Here is a 23,014-nt window from a genome sequence, read left to right as displayed (position 1 = left end):
AGCCTGTCTTCCAACCATCGATACGGCTGGCTAGCCTGTCTTCAAACCATCGATACGGCTGGCTAGCCTATCTTCAAAGAAGCCTCTTCCAGAGTGAATGGAAGGAAAATAAACTCTGTAGTTCTGTTCAGGACTACACGACAAGTCACCGGATACCGGTCAACTACAAAGGACAACAGTATAAGACTTGTTGGAACCATGTTGGACAATCAGAGCCTTACAAGCGTGCCCCTTTCCAAGGCGGCCCTGTTCAGAGAGCGATACACGGTGAAACCAGGCATTTCACGTAAATACATTCATGTTTTCTTACTCAAAGCGGGCAGCGTTTTGTGCGCAAAGTATAAGGTTACTGCAAGTGAGCGTTGTTTCTGAATGTACCAATGTTAAGTATCTCTGTCCATCTCTCTCCCTCTCCAACTCTTCTTTAACCTGTCTAGGATAGGGGGCAGTATTTTCACGGCCGGATAAAAAACATACCCGATTTAAACTGGTTACTACTCTTGCCCTAATAAATTATTAGTAGATTTGGATAGAAAACACTCAAACGTTTCTAAAACTGTTTGAATGGTGTCTGTGAGTATAACAGAACTCATATGGCAGCCAAAAACCTGAGAAAATTACAAGCAGGAAGTGGCCTGTCTGACAATTTGTGTTCCTTCTGTGTTATCTCTATCGGAATTACAGTATCTTTGCTGTTACGTGACACTTTCTAAGGCTTCCATTGGCTCTCTGAAGGTGCCAGAAAGTGGATTGGGCGTCTGCTGTCTCTGGGCTAGGTACAGGAACTCTGTTTGTGAGTGGTCTGTCTGGGGGCTCAGAGACAGGAGATGCGAGGTCACGAGAGATCACCATGTTTTTCTTTCCGTATTTGAATGAATACAACATTGTCCGGTTGGAATATTATCGCTATTTTACGAGAAAAATTGCATAAAAATTGATTTTAAACAGCGTTTGACATGCTTCTAAGTACGGTAAAGGAACATTTTGAATTTTTTTGTCACGAAATGTGCCCGCGCATCGCCATTTGGATAGTGACCTGAACGCACGAACAAAACGGAGCTATTTGAATATAACTATGGATTATTTGGAACCAAAACAACATTTGTTGTTGAAGTAGAAGTCCTGGGAGTGCATTCTGACGAAGAACAGCAAAGGTAATCCAATTTTTCTAATAGTAATTCTGAGTTTACTGAGCCTCGACGTTGGCGAGTGTCTGAATAGCTAGCCTTGATGGCCGAGCTATGTACTCAGAATATTGCAAAATGTGCTTTTGCCGAAAAGCTATTTTAAAATCTGACACCGCGATTGCATAAAGGAGTTCTGTATCTATAATTCTTAAAGTAATTGTTATGTATTTTGTGAATGTTTATGCTGAGTAATTTAGTAAATTCACCTGAAGTTTTCGGTGGGTATGCTAGTTCTGAACATCACATGCTAATGTAAAAAGCTGGTTTTTGATATAAATTTGAACTTGATTGAACAAAACATGCATGTATTGTATAACATAATGTCCTAGGAGTGTATATGCTTGCTTTGAAAATGGCTGTGTGATTATTTCTGGCTGGGTACTCTCCTGACATAATCTAATGTTTTGCTTTCACTGTAAAGCCTTTTTGAAATCGGACAATGTGGTTAGATTAACGAGAGTCTTGTCTTTGAAATGGTGGAAAATAGTCATATGTTTGAGAAATGTAAGTTATAGCATTTATAAGGTTTTTGTATTTCGCGGCACGGTCTACGACTGGCTGTTGAATAGAGTGGGATGCTGACGTCCCACTAGCCCAGACAGGTTAACCTCTTACATCTAGACGTTCCGCTAGCGGAACACCTGCTCCAATATCCAATGATAGGCGTGGCGCGAATTACAAATTCCTCAAAAATACAAAAACTTCAATTTTTCAAACATATGACTATTTCACAGCATTTTAAAGACAAGACTCTCCTTTATCTAACCACACTGTCCAATTTCAAAAAGGCTTTACAGCGAAAGCAAAACATTAGATTATGTCAGCAGAGTACCAAGCCAGAAATAATCAGACACCCATTTTTCAAGCTAGCATATAATGTCACAAAAACCCAGAAGACAGCTAAATGCAGCACTAACCTTTGATGATCTTCATCAGATGACACACCTAGGACATTATGTTATACAATACATGCATGTTTTGTTCAATCAAGTTCATATTTATATAAAAAAAACAGCTTTTTACATTAGCATGTGACGTTCAGAACTACTACAAACTTCCGGGGAATTTGCTAACAATTTACTAAATTACTCACGATAAACGTTCACAAAAAGAATAACAATTATTTTAAGAATTATAGATACAGAACTCCTCTATGCACTCGATATGTCCGATTTTAAAATAGCTTTTTGGTGAAAGCACATTTTGCAATATTCTAAGTACATAGCCCAGCCATCACGGGCTAGCTATTTAGACACCCGGCAAGTTTAGCACTCACCAATATCAGATTTACTAGTATAAAAGTTTGATTACCTTTTGTTGTCTTCGTCAGAATGCACTCCCAGGACTGCTACTTCAATAACAAATGTTGGTTTGCTCCAAAATAATCCATCGTTATATCCGAATAGCGGCGTTTTGTTCGTGCGTCCCAGACACTATCCGAAATGGTAAATCAGGGTCGCGCGCATGGCGCAATTCGTGACAAAAAAAATCTAAATATTCCATTACCGTACTTCGAAGCATGTCAACCGCTGTTTAAAATCCATTTTTATGCCATTTTTCTCGTAAAAAAGCAATAATATTCCGACCGGGAATGTCCATTTAGCTAAACAGAGGAAAGAAAACAAAGCTTTCGGTCCACGCGGGCATGAGCCTGAGTCTCACAGTACTGTAACCAGCCACTACTCAAACGCGCTACTTTTTTTCAGCCAGAGCCTGCAAAGCCACGATTCAGCGTTTTGCCGCCTTCTGAGAGCCTATGGCAGCCGTAGGAAGTGTCACGGGACAGCTAAGATCCTCACTCTTCAATAAACAGAGACAAGAAGAACGACACCTTGTCAGACAGGCCACTTCCTGCATGAAATCTTCTCAGGTTTTTGCCTGCCATATGAGTTCTGTATACTCACAGACACCATTCAAACAGTTTTAGAAACTTTAGGGTGTTTTCTATCCAAAGCCAATAATTATATGCATATTCTAGTTACTGGGCAGGAGTAGTAACCAGATTAAATCGGGTACGTTTTTTATCCAGCCGTGAAAATACTGCCCCCTAGCCATAACAGGTTAACAAGCAGTCATATAGTTGTCAGTCCGCTATGGACCTGTTTTTAATGTATTATGTATGTTTATCCTGTGTTCCCATTTAATTAGCTAGTAAATAATTAGACCAATTTGTGTAGTACTGAATCATAAGTAAGGCTCTGGTTTTTCCATATGCAAGGAGGTTACGACTGTTCAGTATGATGATATGATACGAGGTTATGATGAATAAGTTGACTGTTTATAGATGTGATATGTAAAGACCTTTTAAAGAGTTACCCAGATGGTAAAGACCTTTTAAAGAGTTACCCAGATGGTAAAGACCTTTTAAAGAGTTACCCAGATGGTAAAGACCTTTTAGAGTTTAATTCAGGAGATGGTCACTCTTCAAAGAACTGCTCTCGTGGTGCCCCAGATCCTAACTTTTTAATTGTTACATGATTAATTTAATCGGGTAACAATTAAACATAGTTAGTTAATTTGATAAATAACAGTCTTCAGATTAAGTCACCACACTCCAAAAAGCAAGTTCTGCAGGATCTAGTTTTGTCTAATCTTGATTATTGTCCAGTCGGTGGTCCAGTGCTGCAAGGAAAGACCTAGTTATGCTGCAGCTCGCCCAGAACAAAGTGGCATGTCTTGCTCTTCATTGTAATCAGAGGGCTGATATAAATACTATGCATGCCATTCTCTCTTGGCTAAGAGTTGAGGAAAGACTGACTGCATCACTTCTTCTTTTTATAAGAAACATTAATGTGTTGAAAATCCCAAATTGTTTGCATAGTCAACATACACACAGCTCTGACACACACATTTATCCCACCAGACATGCCAGCAGGGGTCTTTTCACAGTCCCCAAATCCAGAACAAAGAGTGTACAGTATTATACACAGCCATTATTGCATGGAACTCCGTTCCATCTCATATTGCTCAAATAAACAGCAAACCTGGTTTAAAAAAACAGATAAAGCAACACCTCACGGCACAACACCTCTCCCCTATTAGACCTAGATAGTTTGTGTGTATTGATATGTAGGCTACCTGTGCCTTTTTAAAAATGTATGTAGTTCTGTCCTTGAGCTGTTCTTGTCTAATGATGTTCTGTATTATGTCATGTTTTGTGTGGAACCCCAGGAAGAGTAGCTGCTGCTTTTGCAACAGCTAATGGGGATGCTAATAAAATACCAATACCAAATTCAACCATTATTGGGTTCAAATACACATTTAGATTTGTGAACAGCAACAACCACAATCCGTAAGGCACAAATAGCTAAATGAGAGAGCAGCAGTGTGATTCACATCAATGTGCTATGTAGATATCAATAATAAGTGATATCCGTATCGCCGTGGACTACAGCACTGCTGTCATCCTTACCTCCAAGCGTTTATTCAAGTTGGATAATCTTTGGATGCCGACAGCAGTCGCACCATTGGAAGACATAGTTTGGACTGTAGCCTAAAAAAGCCTATTCCTGCTCTTTTCCCGCGATCCATCAAACACATTTGATGTGTCATCATAGTGGTCTCTGACTTGTGGTCAGACTCACTCTTAACAAAGTTAATCTTGCTGTCACGCCCTGACCAGGTGAACTCGGGTATATTGGGTCAGGGTGTGTCATGTTAGGTATTTTTCATTGGTTTGTGTTTGGTTTACGTTTTAGCCTTGTGTAGGCTCTAGGTGGGTTATTTCTATGTTGGGTTCTGTCGATTCCCAATCAGAGACAGCTGTCGCTAATTGTCTCTGATTGGGATCACATTTAAGTTGCTGTTTTCCCCACGCTGTTTGTGGGGTGTTGTCTCTTTGTTTGAGCACGTAATGTATCTGCATTTTTCTTGATTTTTGTGTACATGTTTAATTCTAGTGTGTTGAATAAACATGTGTTCGCTCCCAGCTGCGTTTTGGTCCGCTTCCTCGTCATCAGGCGACGAACGTTACAGAACACCCCACCGAACCAGGACCAAGCAGCGGGAGGAAAAGGAGCGCGAGAGATGGGCTCGCGAGGGGAAGGAGTTCTGGACCTGGGAGGAGATCATGTCAGGGAAAGGACCCTGGCGGAAGGATTCCCAGGTCGAGGAGGTAAAGCCAGCCGGTAGACGGAGTCGCAGGCGGCGGTCGAGGAGGCCCGGAAAACACCCCCAAGAATTTTTTTTGGGGGGGCTAATGGGGTGGTCCGGAAGGGCAGAGGAAGAGCCCAGACCACTGCTCTCGTGGGGGATGACGACGGAGGAAGAGACGAAGATGATGAGGCAGTTGATTGAGGACCTGCAGAGGGAAGATCTGGAGGAGGAGCCATGGTATGCGGAGTTGCGTGCTGTGTCGCCAGTGCGCCCGCACAGCCCGGTGCGTCCGGTGGACATGCCCAGCACATGCCGTGCTAGGATGGGCATCCAGCCAGGACGAGTGGCTAAACCGGCTCCACGCTTCAGGTCACCAGTACGTGTTCACAGTCCTGTCTGGCCCGTCCCTGCTCCCCGCACCAGGTTGGTGGTGCGTGTCCCCAGTCCTGTCCGGCCCGTCCCTGCTCCCCGCACCAGGCTAGTGGTGCGTGTCCACAGTCCTGCCCGGCCCGTCCCTGCTCCCCGCACCAAGCCATGGTATGCGGAGTTGCGCGCTGTGTCGCCAGTGCGCCCGCACAGCCCGGTGTGTCCGGTGGACATGCCCAGCACATGCCGTGCTAGGATGGGCATCCAGCCAGGACGAGTGGCTAAACCGGCTCCACGCTTCAGGTCACCAGTACGTGTTCACAGTCCTGTCTGGCCCGTCCCTGCTCCCCGCACCAGGTTGGTGGTGCGTGTCCCCAGTCCTGTCCGGCCCGTCCCTGCTCCCCGCACCAAGTCAGTGGTGCGTGTCCCCAGTCCTGTCCGGCCCGTCCCTGCTCCCCGCACCAGGTTAGTGGTGCGTGTCCCCAGTCCTGTCCGGCCCGTTCCTGCTCCCCGCACCAGCTTAGTGGTACGTGTCCCCAGTCCTGTCCGGCCCGTCCCTGCTCCCCGCACCAGGTTAGTGGTGTGTGTCCCCAGTCCTGTCCGGCCCGTTCCTGCTCCCCGCACCAGGTTAGTGGTGCGTGTCCCCAGTCCTGTCCGGCCCGTCCCTGCTCCCCGCACCAGGTTAGTGGTGCGTGTCCCCAGTCCTGTCCGGCCCGTCCCTGTTCCCCGCACCAGGTTGGTGGTGCGTGTCCCCAGTCCTGTCCGGCCCGTCCCTGCTCCCCGCACCAAGTCAGTGGTGCGTGTCCCCAGTCCTGTCCGGCCCGTCCCTGCTCCCCAATCCTGTTCTGGTCGACGGCTCCGCTCCGGAGCCTGAGCATGCCGCTCCACAGTGGTCCAGTCCGGGCCAGAGGGGTAGGGTTTAGGTGAAGGCGGGGGAGAGAACACGCCCGGGGCCAGAGCCTCCACCGAGGGTGAGGCGCCCACCCGGGTCCCCCCCCCTAATAGACTTAAGTTTGGGGCGCCGGGAGTACGCACCGTTGGGGGGGGGGGGGTTCTGTCACGCCCTGACCAGGTGAACTCGGGTATATTGGGTCAGGGTGTGTCATGTTAGGTATTTTTCATTGGTTTGTGTTTGGTTTACGTTTTAGCCTTGTGTAGGCTCTAGGTGGGTTATTTCTATGTTGGGTTCTGTCGATTCCCAATCAGAGACAGCTGTCGCTAATTGTCTCTGATTGGGATCACATTTAAGTTGCTGTTTTCCCCACGCTGTTTGTGGGGTGTTGTCTCTTTGTTTGAGCACGTAACGTATCTGCATTTTTCTTGATTTTTGTGTACATGTTTAATTCCAGTGTTGAATAAACATGTGTTCGCTCCCAGCTGCGTTTTGGTCCGCTTCCTCGTCACCAGGCGACGAACGTTACACTTGCGCCTTTTTTCAATGCTGATTTGAATGTCAAACATTTTTTTTTCTCGCAAACTTCCTTTCTGAATTTAAAATTAATCCTCAAAATAATCATCTAGTTTTTCTGTACATCTGATTACATTATTTATGCTGGTAACGTAATGGATTACAGTTACCGTTTTTTGTTGTCATCCCTTACATGTAACAGATTACATGTAATCCGTTGCTCCCCAAGACTGAATGTGATATTGTACCCCCAACTGTCCTTTATATATTCTTTATATATACTTGTATTCCCCCATATACTTTTTCAATTGATTTGTTGATAATAATAAATACAAAAAATGAAATGAATTACATTTTTCTTCCCTCACCCATTGCCCTGCAACTCATCATATGTCATGATAGGTTCAATGCATGAAGTGAACAGCTTTGATTTTTCAGAGCAGGGCACTGGTAGAATGTGTTATTTCTGGTGTCCGGTTGGACATTGATAATCAATATCTTAGGCTAAACATTACAGGAGTAGTTCATGCACGTTGATTGACCCGTATGGAGAACGGCGGAAAAGGAGCTATGTGGATCTGTATTATTCATGTTCTAAAGTTGGGATATAAAGAAGAAATGCTGTAAGAGCGGAAGGGCTAGAGAGGTAGCGAGAGAGATGAAGACAAGGCCCCCTATTCATGTCCCCTCTCCCCCACCCTCCTCCCCCTTCTCTCCCCCACCCTCCTCACCTTCTCTCCCCCACCCTCCTCCCCCTTCTCTCCCCCACCCTCTGATGCAATTCAAGATTTGTAAAAAGTTTTGCCACGTGTCAAGTGTTTGCAGATGGAAGGATTATGTTATTGAAGAGTCTGAATGTAAAATGTTGCAACTGTGGTGGGGGTCATATTTTCCAAATTCCCTGAGTGACCTGTTAGGGGGGAAAGAGGTTGAGGTGTCAAGGATCAGGGATGTACAGCAAATCTCCTATGTGGAGGTGGTGAAGAGCATGGAAGAGGCCACAGTTCTGAGGAAGACATTGTGGTGGATGCACTGCAACCAGTTGAAAATGTTATACACCAATCAAGTGATCTGGATACACTTACTGTGAAGAAGGTGGATTTTGTAGCATTTATAAATCAAATCAAATGTTATTGGTCACATACACATGGTTAGCAGATGTTAATGCAGGTGTAGCGAAATGCTTGTGCTTCTAGCCACAGTTATTAGTTGTACTGCACCAAGTGTCCAATAAGTCGAAGAAGCCGAGAAGTTTTTGGGCCTCCAAGAAGCACTGCAAGGACTACTGTCTCCTGGAAATGTCCCTCCATCACAGGATCCTTCTGAGCCTGTTTAGGGACCTGATTAAAACAGAAAAACAGGCTGATTTAGTTTAATTAACATTTCGTTACTGATAGTTTGTATATATACTGCTCAAAAAAATAAAGGGAACACTTAAACAACACAATGTAACTCCAAGTCAATCACACTTCTGTGAAATCAAACTGTCCACTTAGGAAGCAACACTGATTACCAATAAATTTCACATGCTGTTGTGCAAATGGAATAGACAACATGTGGAAATTATAGGCAATTAGCAAGACACCCCCAATAAAGGAGTGGTTCTGCAGGTGGTAACCACAGACAACTTCTCAGTTCCTATGCTTCCTGGCTGATGTTTTGGTCACTTTTGAATGCTGGCGGTGCTTTCACTCTAGTGGTAGAATGAGACGGAGTCTACAACCCACACAAGTGGCTCAGGTAGTGCAGCTCATCCAAGATGGCACATCAATGCGAGCTGTGGCACGAAGGTTTGCTGTGTCTGTTAGCGTAGTGTCCAGAGCATGGAGGCGCTACCAGGAGACAGGCCAGTACATCAGGAGACGTGGAGGAGGCCGTAGGAGGGCAACAACCCAGCAGCAGGACCGCTACCTCCGCCTTTGTGCAAGGAGGAGCAGGAGCAGCACTGGCAGAGCCCTGCAAAATGACCTCCAGCAGGCCACAAATGTGCATGTGTCTGCTCAAACGGTCAGAAACAGACTCCATGAGGGTGGTATGAGGGCCCGACGTCCACAGGTGGGGGTTGTGCTTACAGCCCAACACCGTGCAGGACGTTTGGCATTTGCCAGAGAACACCAAGATTGGCAAATTCGCCACTGGCTCCCTGTGCTCTTCACAGATGAAAGCAGGTTCACACTGAGCACATGTGACAGTCTGGAGACGCCGTGGAAAACGTTCTGCTGCCTGCAACATCCTCCAGCATGACCGGTTTGGCGGTGGGTCAGTCATGGTGTGGGGTGGCATTTCTTTGGGGGGGCCGCACAGCCCTCCATGTACTCGCCAGAGGTAGCCTGACTGCCATTAGGTACCGAGATGAGATCCTCAGACCCCTTGTGAGACCATATGCTGGTGTGGTTGGCCCTGGGTTCCTCCTAATGCAAGACAATGCTAGACCTCATGTGGCTGGAGTGTGTCAGCAGTTCCTGCAAGAGGAAGGCATTGATGCTATGGACTGGCCCGCCCGTTCCCCAGACCTGAATCCAATTGAGCACATCTGGGACATCATGTCTCGCTCCATCCACCAACGCCACGTTGCACCACAGACTGTCCAGGAGTTGGCGGATGCTTTAGTCCAGGTCTGGGAGGAGATCCCTCAGGAGACCATCTGCCACCTCATCAGGAGCATGCCCAGGCATTGTAGGGAGGTCATACAGGCACGTGGAGGCCACAAACACTACTGAGCCTCATTTTGACTTGTTTTAAGAACATTACATCAAAGTTGGATCCGCCTGTAGTGTGGTTTTCCACTTTAATTTTGAGTGTGACTCCAAATCCAGACCTCCATGAGTTGATAAATTGGATTTCCATTGATTATTTTTGTGTGATTTTGTTGTCAGCACATTCAACTATGTAAAGAAAAAAGTATTTAATAAGATTATTTCATTCATTCAGATCTAGGATGTGTTATTTTAGTGTTCCCTTAATTTTTTTGAGCAGTGTATATATATATATATATATATATTATTTTTTTTACACCACATTGTTTTCCTTTTTGGATCCTTCTTATCGACCTGTACAGTTGGTGGCGGAATGCACATATCATTGTTGCGAACGCCATTATACCAAAGAAGAAGAAGAAAAGGGTGCGTCTTTTACCTGTTTGGACCGCAACCTGTGAGTTACCTAATACATATTGAAAGTTAAAGTAAAAAGCACCTATGAGGCCGCCATTTGTAGACAACTGGATCATGAAGGTAGCTAACATTTTTGTTTTAATTTAAGATAACAAATATCGTGGTTTATTACAGGTCTAGAGACAAATTGGTTTACATGAGTATAATAATTTCGACAGAACTCAGTGCAGGTTTATTTCTATGGACATGTTATAACGACGTAACGTTGGAAACAAAAGTCTGAGCGAGGCCATGGGCTGCGGACTATATTGAATCAAGATAATTAATGTAAAGTTGTATAAAGGCTGTCATATTCTTAAAGTTATAACATTAAATATAGCTTGTAACCCACAAAAGCTGTAGGCATTTAACTAGTCTACATTTCAGTAAACCACTGTAGCCGAGTTTAGGTTACTATCTAATCTGCGGATGGGAAGCCAACGCATGGTTTTAGAAATAAACACAGCTATAGGCCACATATTTAGGCAATGGTTTGCATACAATAAAAGCCTAATATACTGGCAATTACAGAGAACAAATTAGTTTTGTTATTTATTAACTGCCCCTTAGTGTGTGAAATCATGTAATGTTAGGCCTTTAGTATCCTTTAGTCATGTATCCTATCGATTCCATGTTTTCTACATTTAGGAGGCCATATCTGAACGTCAACAACATCGTAGGATTCCTACTATTTTATATTATTTTATTTAAATCGCTGACTTCTGTTTTTCCACAATAGGAGAACAATCTATGTCTTTCTGTGAAATATGTTGAGCAACAGTAAACTGCCTTGGACTTTCATCCGCCGTCATTTCTGAGGAACCGATGGAAATCTCCTGACGGCCTGGGGAGAGTGAAGAAAATATGGAGGAAGACAGGTAAATTACTCTGACATTAGGCTTATCTGTATTGTTAGTTTATTTCATAATGTCTGTGAAATGTGTCCATTTCAAGTGCAGCTGTTCCAATAATTATAAAACAGCTCGAGGTGTGACACAGCTGGGTGTATTCATTAGGAACCAAACAAGCAAACGGGAAGGGATTTACATGAATATGTCCATTGGGAAACTGTCGTTTGTTGCAAAACGTTTTTCTACGGTGTGTTCTAATTCATACACCCCTGGCAGGTACCGTTGTAGCACACCTGCTGGTGATTACTGCAACACTGTCCCGTTCAGTAGCCAAACGTTGCCTATAGAAATGCCACCAGTAGCCAAGAGTCGACGCTATTTCACATGCTTACTGCGGTCCAAAACGTTTTTTTTTATATACATGGAAGTATAAGTGAAATACATCTACACACGAGCTAACGAGAGGGACCTACCTGTATTCGACCAATAGAAACTCTTGTTTTCTTTGCAAAACGTTTTTCTGTTGGTACTGTGTGCACTACTGAATACACCCCTTTTCAGTGGCGTTGATGCACAGCGAGCTCAGCCCCTGAGTGGATGAGTTCAGACTAGAAAATTGGCTCAACTGTCGCAACACTTTTCATAAATTTTGTCAACTTATTTTGTTCAGAAAAGCTAATTTGTATGTATATGTCTACCTGGTTTATGGGTTGTAGAAGGGTCAATATACTACGAGACAGGTTGGTAGTAGGTACAGTATATATCTACCTGGTTTATGGGTTGTAGAAGGGTCAATATACTACCAGACAGGTTGGTAGTAGGTATATATCTACCTGGTTTATGGGTTGTAGAAGGGTCAATATACTACCAGACAGGTTGGTAGTAGGTACAGTATATATCTACCTGGTTTATGGGTTGTAGAAGGGTCAATATACTACCAGACAGGTTGGTAGTAGGTATATATCTACCTGGTTTATGGGTTGTAGAAGGGTCAATATACTACCAGACAGGTTGGTAGTAGGTATATATCTACCTGGTTTATGGGTTGTAGAAGGGTCAATATACTACCAGACAGGTTGGTAGTAGGTACAGTATATATCTACCTGGTTTATGGGTTGTAGAAGGGTCAATATACTACCAGACAGGTTGGTAGTAGGTATATATCTACCTGGTTTATGGGTTGTAGAAGGGTCAATATACTACCAGACAGGTTGGTAGTAGGTACATATCTACCTGGTTAATGGGTTGTAGTAGTGTTGGGGCACTGGTGTCGAGGTAATTGAGGTAATTATGTACATGCAGATAATAACAGAGAGTAGCAGCAGTGTGGGGGGTGCAGATAGTCTGCGTAGCCATTTTGATTAGCTCTTCAGGAGTCTTATGGCTTGGGGGTAGAAGCTGTTTAAAAGCCTCTTGGACCCAGACTTGGCGCTCCGGTACCGCTTGCCGTGTGGTAGCAGAGAGAACAGTCTATGACTAGGGTGGCTGGAGTCTTTGACAATTTTAAGGGGATTCAAGTATAGGTTTGCTAGCTAGGCCTGTAATAGGACTATATTACTAGTGATATGGACTGGAATAGGACTATATTACTAGTGATATGGACTGGAATAGGACTATATTGCTAGGGATATGGACTGGAATAGGACTATATTACTAGTGATATGGACTGGAATAGGACTATATTACTAGTGATATGGACTGGAATAGGACTATATTACTAGTGATATGGACTGGAATAGTCATATATTACTAGTGATGTGGACTGGAATAGACCTATATTACTAGTGATGTGGACTGGAATAGACCTATATTACTAGTGATGTGGACTGGAATAGGACTATATTGCTAGGGATATGGACTGGAATAGGACTATATTACTAGTGATGTGGACTGGAATAGGACTATATTGCTAGTGATATGGACTGGAATAGGACTATATTACTAGTGATGTGGACTGGGATAGGACTATATTACTAGTGATGTGGACTGGAATAGGACTATATTACTAGTGATAGGGACTGGAATAGTCATATATTACTTTTTGAAGTAGGCTAATGAGCCCATATGCTAAATCAACACTGTCAAAAAGGATAAGGAGCTGAAGACCTCTCCTGCTTCCCCAAATCGGTTTTGTGCAGAAGTTGCAAAAATATAGACACTACTGTCATTTAATTCAGTTTGGAATAGCTCATGTTAGGTAATTAAGGGTTAAAATAACTTGAAACCACATCATGATTTAGCCACATTGTTCCATCATCTCTCTAACTGTTATTAGTTGGTCTGCAGACATATAATCTCTAACTGTTATTAGTTAGTCTACAGACCTATGTCCTACTGGTTATACTGTGTAATGTAATTTACTGGAATGATTTTAATATTTACCTGAATACTATACTCTGTGTCTGAAAGGCTATTGGGAGCAGCATCTCCTGCTCCAAGCCAACTCTCCTTGAGAAGTGACCATTCCATGTATCGACCAATCGGATTTACAAATGGTGATCTCAGGTACAGTACCAGTCAAAAGTTTGGACACACCTACTCATTCAAGGATTTTTCTTTATTTTGTATTAATTTCTACATTGTAGAATAATAGTGAAGATATGAACATAAAATAACACGTGGAATCATGTAGTAACAAAACATGTTAAACAAATAGGCCTATATTACTAGTGATGTGGACTGGAATAGGACTATATTACTAGTGATGTGGACTGGAATAGGACTATATTACTAGTGATGTGGACTGGAATAGACCTATATTACTAGTGATGTGGACTGGAATAGACCTATATTACTAGTGATGTGGACTGGAATAGGACTATATTACTAGTGATGTGGACTGGAATAGGACTATATTACTAGTGATGTGGACTGGAATAGACCTATATTACTAGTGATGTGGACTGGAATAGGACTATATTACTAGTGATATGGACTGGAATAGGACTATATTACTAGTGATATGGACTGGAATAGGACTATATTACTAGTGATATGGACTGGAATAGGACTATATTACTAGTGATATGGACTGGAATAGGACTATATTACTAGTGATGTGGACTGGAATAGGACTATATTGCTAGTGATGTGGACTGGAATAGGACTATATTGCTAGTGATGTGGACTGGAATAGGACTATATTGCTAGTGATGTGGACTGGAATAGGACTATATTAGTAGTGATGTGGACTGGAATAGGACTATATTACTAGTGATGTGGACTGGAATAGGACTATATTACTAGTGATGTGGACTGGAATAGGACTATATTACTAGTGATGTGGACTGGAATAGGACTATACTACTAGTGATGTGGACTGGAATAGGACTATACTACTAGTGATATGGACTGGAATAGGACTATATTACTAGTGATGTGGAATGGAATAGGACTATATTACTAGTGATGTGGACTGGAATAGGACTATATTACTCGTGATGTGGACTGGAATAGACCTATATTACTAGTGATGTGGACTGGAATAGGACTATATTACTAGTGATGTGGACTGGAATAGACCTATATTACTAGTGATGTGGACTGGAATAGGACTATATTACTAGTGATGTGGACTGGAATAGGACTATATTACTAGTGATGTGGACTGGAATAGGATTATATTACTAGTGATGTGGACTGGAATAGGACTATATTACTAGTGATGTGGACTGCAATAGGACTATATTACTAGTGATGTGGACTGCAATAGGACTATATTACTAGTGATGTGGACTGCAATAGGACTATATTACTAGTGATGTGGACTGGAATAGGACTATATTACTAGTGATGTGGACTGGAATAGAATTATATTACTAGTGATGTGGACTGGAATAGGACTATATTACTAGTAATGTGGACTGGAATAGGACTATATTACTAGTGATGTGGACTGGAATAGGACTATATTACTAGTGATGTGGACTGGAATAGGACTATATTACTAGTGATATGGACTGGAATAGGACTATATTACTAGTGATAGGGACTGGAATAGTGATATATTACTTTTTGAAGTCGGCTAATGAGCCCATATGCTAAATCAACACTGTCAAAAAGGATAAGGAGCTGAAGACCTCTCCTGCTTCCCCAAATCGGTTTTGTGCAGAAGTTGCAAAAATATAGACACTACTGTCATTTAATTCAGTTTGGAATAGCTCATGTTAGGTAATTAAGGGTTAAAATAACTTGAAACCACATCATGATTTAGCTACATTGTTCCATCATCTCTCTAACTGTTATTAGTTGGTCTGCAGACATATAATCTCTAACTGTTATTAGTTAGTCTACAGACCTATGTCCTACTGGTTATACTGTGTAATGTAATTTACTGGAATGATTTTAATATTGACCTGAACACTATTCTCTGTGTCTGAAAGGCTTTTGGGAGCAGCATCTCCTGCTCCAAGCCAACTCTCCTTGAGAAGTGACCATTCCATGTATCGACCAATCGGATTTACAAATGGTGATCTCAGGTACAGTACCAGTCAAAAGTTTGGACACACCTACTCATTCAAGGGTTTTTCTTTATTTTGTATTAATTTCTACATTGTAGAATAATAGTGAAGATATGAACATAAAATAACACGTGGAATCATGTAGTAACAAAACATGTTAAACAAATAGGCCTATATTACTAGTGATGTGGACTGGAATAGGACTATATTACTAGTGATGTGGACTGGAATAGACCTATATTACTAGTGATGTGGACTGGAATAGACCTATATTACTAGTGATGTGGACTGGAATAGGACTATATTACTAGTGATGTGGACTGGAATAGGACTATATTACTAGTGATATGGACTGGAATAGGACTATATTACTAGTGATATGGACTGGAATAGGACTATATTACTAGTGATGTGGACTGGAATGTACCTATATTACTAGTGATGTGGACTGGAATAGACCTATATTACTAGTGATGTGGACTGGAATAGGACTATATTACTAGTGATGTGGACTGGAATAGACCTATATTACTAGTGATGTGGACTGGAATAGGACTATATTACTAGTGATGTGGACTGGAATAGGACTATATTACTAGTGATGTGGACTGGAATAGGACTATATTAATAGTAATGTGGACTGGAATAGGACTATATTACTAGTGATATTGACTGGAATAGGACTATATTACTAGTGATATTGACTGGAATAGGACTATATTACTAGTGATGTGGACTGGAATAGGACTATATTACTAGTGATGTGGACTGGAATAGGACTATATTACTAGTGATGTGGACTGGAATAGACCTATATTACTGGTGATGTGGACTGGAATAGGACTATATTACTAGTGATGTGGACTGGAATAGGACTATATTACTAGTGATGTGGACTGGAATAGGACTATATTACTAGTGATGTGGACTGGAATAGGACTATATTACTAGTGATGTGGACTGGAATAGGACTATATTACTAGTGATGTGGACTGGAATAGGACTATACTACTAGTGATATGGACTGGAATAGGACTATATTACTAGTGATGTGGAATGGAATAGGACTATATTACTAGTGATGTGGACTGGAATAGGACAATATTACTAGTATTGTGGACTGGAATAGACTATATTACTCGTGGTGTGGACTGGAATAGGACTATACTACTAGTGATGTGGACTGGAATAGGACTATACTACTAGTGATGTGGAATAGGACTATATTACTAGTGATGTGGAATGGAATAGGACTATATTACTAGTGATGTGGACTGGAATAGGACTATATTACTAGTGATGTGGACTGGAATAGGACTATATTACTAGTGATGTGGACTGGAATAGGACTATATTACTAGTGATATTGACTGGAATAGGACTATATTACTAGTGATGTGGACTGGAATAGACCTATATTACTAGTGATGTGGACTGGAATAGGACTATATTACTAGTGATGTGGACTGGAATAGGACTATATTACTAGTGATGTGGACTGGAATAGGACTATATTACTAGTGATATTGACTGGAATAGGACTATATTACTAGTGATGTGGACTGGAATAGACCTATACTACTAGTGATGTGGACTGGAATAGGACTATACTAGAAGTGATGTGGACTGGAATAGGACTATATTACTAGTGATGTGGAATAGAATAGGACTATATTACTAGTGATGTGGACTGGAATAGGACTATATTGCTAGTGATGTGGACTGGAATAGGACTATATTACTAGTATTGTGGACTGGAATAGGACTATATTACTCGTGGTGTGGACTGGAATAGGACTATACTACTAGTGATGTGAACTTGAATAGGACAATACTACTAGTGATGTGGACTGGAATAGGACTATATTACTAGTGATGTGGAATGGAATAGGACTATATTACTAGTGATGTGGACTGGAATAGGACTATATTACTAGTGATGTGGACTGGAATAGGACTATATTACTAGTGATGTGGACTGGAATAGGACTATATTACTAGTAATGTGGACTGGAATAGGACTATATTACTAGTGATATTGACTGGAATAGGACTATATTACTAGTGATATGGACTGGAATAGACCTATATTACTAGTGATGTGGACTGGAATAGGACTATATTACTAGTGATGTGGACTGGAATAGGACTATATTACTAGTGATGTGGACTGGAATAGGACTATATTACTAGTGATGTGGACTGGAATAGGACTATATTACTAGTGATGTGGACTGGAATAGGATTATATTACTAGTGATGTTGACTGGAATAGGACTATATTGCTCGTGGTGTGGACTGGAATAGGACTATATTGCTCGTGGTGTGGACTGGAATAGGACTTTATTGCTCGTGGTGTGGACTGGAATAGGACTATATTGCTCGTGGTGTGGACTGGAATAGGACTATATTGCTAGTGATGTGGACTGGAATAGGACTATATTACTAGTGATGTGGACTGGAATAGGACTATATTACTAGTATTGTGGACTGGATTAGGACTATATTACTCGTGGTGTGGACTGGAATAGGACTATACTACTAGTGATGTGTCACGGTTGTCGTCGGTGAAGGAGGACCAATACGCAGCAGGTACGTGTATGCTCATCTTGAGAATTTATTAACTTCAAAAAATGAACGTACAAAATCACAAAACAAAAAGAACGAACGAACAACTACAAACAGTCTGGCTAGCATAGGCTCAACACAGAACAATCACCCACCAATAACACATACAAACACACCCTAATATATGGGACTCTCAATCAAAGGCAGATAGACAACACCTGCCTTCAACTGAGAGTCCCAACCCCGATCAACCAAACATAGAAACACACACACTAGACTAACCATAGAATTAACTAAACATAAACCAAAACCCGGAAATACTAAATCAAACACCCTTTACACAAACACACCACCCCGAACCACATAAAACAAATACCCCCTGCCACGCCCTAACCAAACTACAAAACAATTAACCTTATATACTGGCCAGGACGTGACATGATGTGAACTGGAATAGGACTATACTACTAGTGATGTGGACTGGAATAGGACTATATTACTAGTGATGTGGAATGGAATAGGACTATATTACTAGTGATGTGGACTGGAATAGGACTATATTTGATTTGATTTGAATTTGATATTACAAGTGATGTGGACTGGAATAGGACTATATTACTAGTGATATTGACTGGAATAGGACTATATTACTAGTGATGTGGACTGGAATAGACCTATATTACTAGTGATGTGGACTGGAATAGGACTATATTACTAGTGATGTGGACTGGAATAGGACTATATTACTAGTGATGTGGACTGGAATAGGACTATATTACTAGTGATGTGGACTGGAATAGGACTATATTACTAGTGATGTGGACTGGAATAGGACTATATTACTAGTGATGTGGACTGGAATAGGACTATATTACTAGTGATGTGGACTGGAATAGGATTATATTACTAGTGATGTGGACTGGAATAGGACTATATTGCTCGTGGTGTGGACTGGAATAGGACTATATTGCTCGTGGTGTGGACTGGAATAGGACTATATTGCTCGTGGTGTGGACTGGAATAGGACTATATTGCTCGTGGTGTGGACTGGAATAGGACTATATTACTAGTGATGTGGACTGGAATAGACCTATATTACTAGTGATGTGGACTGGAATAGGACTATATTACTAGTGATGTGGACTGGAATAGGACTATATTACTAGTGATGTGGACTGGAATAGGACTATATTACTAGTGATGTGGACTGGAATAGGACTATATTACTAGTGATGTGGACTGGAATAGGACTATATTACTAGTGATGTGGACTGGAATAGGACTATATTACTAGTGATGTGGACTGGAATAGGACTATATTACTAGTGATGTGGACTGGAATAGGACTATATTACTAGTGATGTGGACTGGAATAGGACTATGTTACTAGTGATGTGGACTGGAATAGGATTATATTACTAGTGATGTGGACTGGAATAGGACTATATTGCTCGTGGTGTGGACTGGAATAGGACTATATTGCTTGTGGTGTGGACTGGAATAGGACTATATTGCTCGTGGTGTGGACTGGAATAGGACTATATTACTAGTGATGTGGACTGGAATAGGACTATATTACTAGTGATGTGGACTGGAATAGGACTATATTACTAGTGATGTGGACTGGAATAGCACTATATTACTAGTGATGTGGACTGGAATAGGACTATATTACTAGTGATGTGGACTGGAATAGGACTATGTTACTAGTGATGTGGACTGGAATAGGACTATATTTGATTTGATTTGAATTTGATATTACAAGTGATGTGGACTGGAATAGGACTATATTACTAGTGATATTGACTGGAATAGGACTATATTACTAGTGATGTGGACTGGAATAGACCTATATTACTAGTGATGTGGACTGGAATAGGACTATTTTACTAGTGATGTGGACTGGAATAGGACTATATTACTAGTGATGTGGACTGGAATAGGACTATATTACTAGTGATGTGGACTGGAATAGGACTATATTACTAGTGATGTGGACTGGAATAGGACTATATTACTAGTGATGTGGACTGGAATAGGACTATATTACTAGTGATGTGGACTGGAATAGGACTATATTACTAGTGATGTGGACTGGAATAGGACTATATTACTAGTGATGTGGACTGGAATAGGACTATATTACTAGTGATGTGGACTGGAATAGGATTATATTACTAGTGATGTGGACTGGAATAGGACTATATTGCTCGTGGTGTGGACTGGAATAGGACTATATTGCTCGTGGTGTGGACTGGAATAGGACTATATTGCTCGTGGTGTGGACTGGAATAGGACTATATTGCTCGTGGTGTGGACTGGAATAGGACTATATTACTAGTGATGTGGACTGGAATAGACCTATATTACTAGTGATGTGGACTGGAATAGGACTATATTACTAGTGATGTGGACTGGAATAGGACTATATTACTAGTGATGTGGACTGGAATAGGACTATATTACTAGTGATGTGGACTGGAATAGGACTATGTTACTAGTGATGTGGACTGGAATAGGACTATATTACTAGTGATGTGGACTGGAATAGGACTATGTTACTAGTGATGTGGACTGGAATAGGATTATATTACTAGTGATGTGGACTGGAATAGGACTATATTGCTCGTGGTGTGGACTGGAATAGGACTATATTGCTTGTGGTTTGGACTGGAATAGGACTATATTGCTCGTGGTGTGGACTGGAATAGGACTATATTACTAGTGATGTGGACTGGAATAGGACTATATTACTAGTGATGTGGACTGGAATAGGACTATATTACTAGTGATGTGGACTGGAATAGGACTATATTACTAGTGATGTGGACTGGAATAGGACTATATTACTAGTGATGTGGACTGGAATAGGACTATGTTACTAGTGATGTGGACTGGAATAGCTTGTAAATGCTTCATGAGCTCAGTTCAACTGTCTACTCCATCAGAAACCAAAATATAAGCTTGTTTTACTCCAATGTTTGTTAACAACTGAATCGTCAACAAACATTGTGTAGCTTCATAATATGGTTAACTTTCATTTTGATGTCATGGATGGTCAGTCCAGTCCATATTTCTTCAACCCCATCCCTAAATTGTTCGTCCAAAAACTGTGTCAGCTTTCTTGTTGTTTGAACTACAGATTCTCCCTTTAAAAATTTAGATCCTGTCAGGAATCATGTTAAAACCTGTTTTAAGACTAAAAATAACTAGGTTTTAGGATGATGTTAAGACACTGCTCAGACAAGCTCTGAGCCAGGAGTAAAATTAACTAATATAAGTTTATCTCAGCTGATAATCACAACAGTTTGAGGTACTGCAAAGGAAAGATGGTGATGACACTTATTGACATTGTTGCAAATGATGAGGAATAACCAATCAGGATGAGGCATCGCCAACTGTGAACTCTACAGCACACTTTAGACAACCACAATGAATGTGACTGGACATCAAATGTTTGATATAATTTTCTCCTGACACGATAACTTTGCCTACTCTTAATTATTGTCTAATATGTTTCCATGAATAACCTTTTTTTAACCAATTCTGATGGTTGTTAAAAGCAGAATTTTGACAATATTACCGTTATACATCACTCCCGTTTAACAACACCAAATAGCTTGGGCACAGTAGGCATCAAGCCACTTACCGATTAATTTTGCGTACAATGTTTGAAAGGTATATTAGCATAAGCCCTAGATTCCTTCAATTGCCCAAATTAGACATATTTTTTAACATTGCGATGTTGCTCTCCAAATGGATAACTTGAAGTCACATGATGTAAGTAATTCAATAATCCAAGGAAAATTTGGTTTATTTATCAGCCTAGTGGTTATAAGTATTTAGGCATCATGTGAAATCATTCTCAAAAGCGCAAGTAGTTCTGTATTCTGTATTATTTATGGATCGATCATATAGAAATATCCAAATATTTGTGTTTCTGTCCATTTAGAAATATACAAACAGTCAACATGAAAGATGGATAGGTATTACATTCTGCATATTCACACAATGACAAAACCCTCCTTGATCTTTCCACAGTGGTAAACAGGAGAGGGTGGGGTCACCGTGTCTGTCCATGAAGAGTGATTGGTCCATGGACAGGCCCATTATGTTTGGAAAAGGTGCCAGGTAAGTGAAGAACCTGACATAGAAATAACAGCCGATAGAAGATTAGTGTTCTACAAACAATGATGAATAAGTAATTGGGGTTCAAAATGAAAGAAAGAACAACATTTATCATTCATAAACAAAATCCTTCTCGGGATACAGTACTGGTAGCTACCTTAACAATACTTTACCTTCTAGACAGACAGTACTGGTAGCTACCTTAAAAATACTTTACCTTCTAGACAGACAGTACTGGTAGCTACGTTAACAATACTTTACCTTCTATAAATATACAAATATTTATGTTTCTGTCCATTTAAAAATATCAACATAAACTCAGCAAAAAAAACATCCTCTCACTGTCAACTGTGTTTATTTTCAGCAATATTAACATGTGTAAGTAGTTGTATGAACATAACAAGATTCAACAACTGAGACATAAATTGAACAAGTTCCACAGACATGTGACTAACAGAAATGGAATAGTGTGTCCCTGAACAAAGGGGGGTGGGGGGGGTCAAAATCAAAAGTAACAGTCAGTATCTGGTGTGGCCACCAGCTGCATTAAGTACTGCAGTACATCTCCTCCTCATGGACTGCACCAGATTTGCCAGTTCTTGCTGTGAGATGTTACCCCACTCTTCCACCAAGGCACCTGCAAGTTCCTGGACAATTCTGGAGGGAATGGACCTAGCCCTCACCCTCTGATCCAACAGGTCCCAGATGTGCTCAATGGGATTGAGATCCGGGCTCTTCGCTGGCCATTGCAGAACACTGACATTCCTGTCTTGCAGGAAATCACACATGGAACGAGCAG

General features: G+C 41.4%; 1 protein-coding gene across 1 annotated transcript in view; it reads left to right on the top strand.

Moving 5' to 3' along the window:
* The first annotated feature begins 10,201 nt into the window (after positions 1–10,201).
* The window catches only part of LOC106597133 (uncharacterized), a 17,986-nt gene continuing 5,173 nt past the window's right edge, over positions 10,202–23,014 (top strand). The window contains exons 1-5 of the mRNA XM_082978293.1: positions 10,202–10,289; positions 10,948–11,086; positions 13,469–13,564; positions 15,442–15,537; positions 22,129–22,218. Of these exons, the coding sequence (XP_082834419.1) occupies positions 11,073–11,086; positions 13,469–13,564; positions 15,442–15,537; positions 22,129–22,218 (296 nt within the window). The 5' untranslated portion in view covers positions 10,202–10,289; positions 10,948–11,072. The remainder of the gene's footprint in view (positions 10,290–10,947; positions 11,087–13,468; positions 13,565–15,441; positions 15,538–22,128; positions 22,219–23,014) is intronic.

The sequence above is a fragment of the Salmo salar genome, chromosome 08 (assembly GCF_965601325.2).
Source record: "Salmo salar chromosome 08, fSalSal1, whole genome shotgun sequence".
Lineage (NCBI taxonomy): Eukaryota > Metazoa > Chordata > Actinopteri > Salmoniformes > Salmonidae > Salmo > Salmo salar.
Note: the sequence above shows the minus strand (reverse complement) of the source record. Positions and strands in the feature narration are given on the sequence as shown.